The sequence below is a fragment of the Gadus morhua genome, chromosome 10, assembly GCF_902167405.1.
Source record: "Gadus morhua chromosome 10, gadMor3.0, whole genome shotgun sequence".
In the NCBI taxonomy this organism is placed as follows: Eukaryota; Metazoa; Chordata; class Actinopteri; order Gadiformes; family Gadidae; genus Gadus; species Gadus morhua.
This window is the reverse complement of record NC_044057.1, coordinates 24,906,308-24,908,807: the sequence shown is the minus strand read 5'-3', so window position 1 is coordinate 24,908,807 and position 2,500 is coordinate 24,906,308. Positions and strand designations below refer to the sequence as shown.

The window sequence follows — 2,500 nt, the reverse complement described above, 5'->3', positions numbered from 1 at the left end:
CTCTCCTTATCTCCCAATCTCTCTCTCTTTTCTTTATGTCCCTTTCACTCTGTCTCTCTCCCATCCCTCTTTGTCTATCTCCTTCACTCCCTCTCTCTCTGCTTCTCTCTGCGTCTCTCTCTGTCTCCCTCGTCTTCGTTTCCCTCTAGTTGGTTCATGGCTTTCGTCTACCGTGGTTCTCTGCTTCTCCTCTATCACTTGTTACTCAACGCTTTGTGCCGCATCACGTTTTATTCTCTCCCAGTCTCTCCCCCTCCATTCTCGCTCTCTCTAACCCTCAATATCTCTCTCTTTTCTTCTCTCTCTCACCCTCTCTATCTCTCTCTGTCTATATTGTTGGCTTTCTTTTGTCTAACTTCATCTCATTGTATCTTCCCCTTCCTTCCCTCTGCTCTCCCACACTGCTTTCTTCAAATGTTTCCTCCTATATTATCTGCCTGTCCAATCCATTTACTTTCTCAACAATCCTGTATGTATCGTTCCTTTGTTCGCTCCATAATCAAACCAGTATCTCTTGTTTCCTAATTTCTCATTCGCCACCACCACAACATCACTCACTCTCTCTCTCTCTCTCTCTCTCTCTCTCTCTCTCTCTCTCTCTCTCCTCTCCCTCTCCCTCTCTCTCTTGCTTTATTTCTCCCTCCCCCCCCCTCTCTCCCCCCTGCTCCTATATGTCCCTCTTAACATCATACGACAGAAGATATAAACAAAATGTATCTGTTGAGATGTCTCCCTTCGCTCTCCCATCTGGAACGCCTTAGATTGCCTAAAGCGCGCCGACACCACACCTCCACAGCAGACTAACCGATAGGGAGAGAGAGAGAGAGAGGGAGGGAGGGAGGGAGGGATTGAGGGCGCTTAGGGGAAGTAAGGGGAGGGAGGGAGAGAAGAAGGGAGGGAGAGATGAGCCCCTGTTGATTGACAGGTCAGAGGAGAAATGTGTGTTATCTGAGACAGTTTAGAGTAGGGATGAGGTGGGACATTGGTTGTGTTGGCTGCCTGGAGGGTGACATTTCTTGTTTTGGAACGCTGTGCTTCTTAAAGTGATCGTCGGTCACAGCGGTCAGAGCCGCGTCCAGCTCCTTTCAGCGCACTGATTGCTGTTTACCGAACAAATTTGAACATGTAACCGGTTTCAACATCGAACCCATTTATAATGTAAGCACCTCCCAGCAAGATTTGATCTGTTTTTTATCATTGTGGTGAAGGACTGATATTACGCTCTCACCAGTGGACAGAAAATAACTGTATTTATCGTGTGAACTGTTTATTAGCAGCAGTGGCCTAAGAGTTTGACATGGTGGCTTTTGTAAGAGCAGTTGTCGCTGTATTTCCAGGGAGAGAGTCTCTTGAGTGATGAAGTACTATTTCCCAACTAGTACCACTGCTTAAGCTTAAGCTATTTGAAGACAGATTTATGTCTTATGATATTTGAACTCTTGAACCCTAGTATTTCATCTTTTTTTTTTCTTGCGTATTCCAAGTGATGTAGCTGTTGAAAGCATTAACTGGTTTTGTCAATGACTAAGCTAATATGTCAATAGAAACATTAACATAATTGCAACATACTATATGGTGAGTAATTTTCTTGAATGATAACATGATTTGTATACTTTTTCTTCACTCTAGAGTAGAGATTTCATGATAATTAACTTCTTCCTTGTTCTCTCTCTCTCTCTCTCTCTCTCTCTCTCTCTCTCTCTCTCTCTCTCTCTCTCTCTCTCTCTCTCTCTCTCTCTCTCTCTCTCTCTCTCTAGCCACCTGGAGGACAACCAGATCAGCGTCATTGAAAGAGGAGCCTTCCAGGACCTCAAACTGTTGGAGAGACTGTAAGCACATCCTATGACATCACTGTTTGCCTGTGTGTATCTGTGTGTGCGTGTGCCTGTAAATGTGCCAGTTTGCATATGCCTGTGTGTGTGTGTGTGTGTGTGTGTGTGTGTGTGTGTGTGTGTGTGTGTGTGTGTGTGTGTGTGTGTGTGTGTGTGTTTGAGGGGGGTGGTCTGTGTGTCAGCTAACACGTGGGTACTAGTAAACTTAGTAGAGGTGTCAGGACAGAAAAAAAAACACATCCCTGCTCCAACCCCCCCCCCCCCCCCTCCCCCACACACACACACACACACACACACACACACACACACACACACACACACACACACACACACACACACACACACACACACACACACACACACACACACACACACACACACAAACACACTCTAAAACAAACACACACACAATCACACGTCATCGTTTGTGGGTGTCCGCTGTTAAAAGAGGAAACGATGATGCTTCCGTCCTATAAGCATCGTGATTGGCTTGGACAGATGAAGGGGCATCTCTGATTGGCTTGGCAGGGGTCAGGCCTGACCATGTGTGTTATCACCCATCCTAGAATATGATCCCTGTGACTCCCTGAATTACAGATTGAAAAGGTTGACCCGGCAGAAATAAATAACAAAATCAAATAAAAGAGGCTGGTGAAAACGTTTCACAT

General features: G+C 45.6%; 1 protein-coding gene across 1 annotated transcript in view; it reads left to right on the top strand.

The window, feature by feature from the left end:
- Positions 1-2,500, top strand: part of slit3 (slit homolog 3 (Drosophila)) — a 192,499-nt gene that overhangs the window by 16,969 nt on the left and 173,030 nt on the right. Inside the window, exon 3 of the mRNA XM_030367896.1 lies at positions 1,758-1,829. Within this exon, the coding sequence (XP_030223756.1) occupies positions 1,758-1,829 (72 nt within the window). The remainder of the gene's footprint in view (positions 1-1,757; positions 1,830-2,500) is intronic.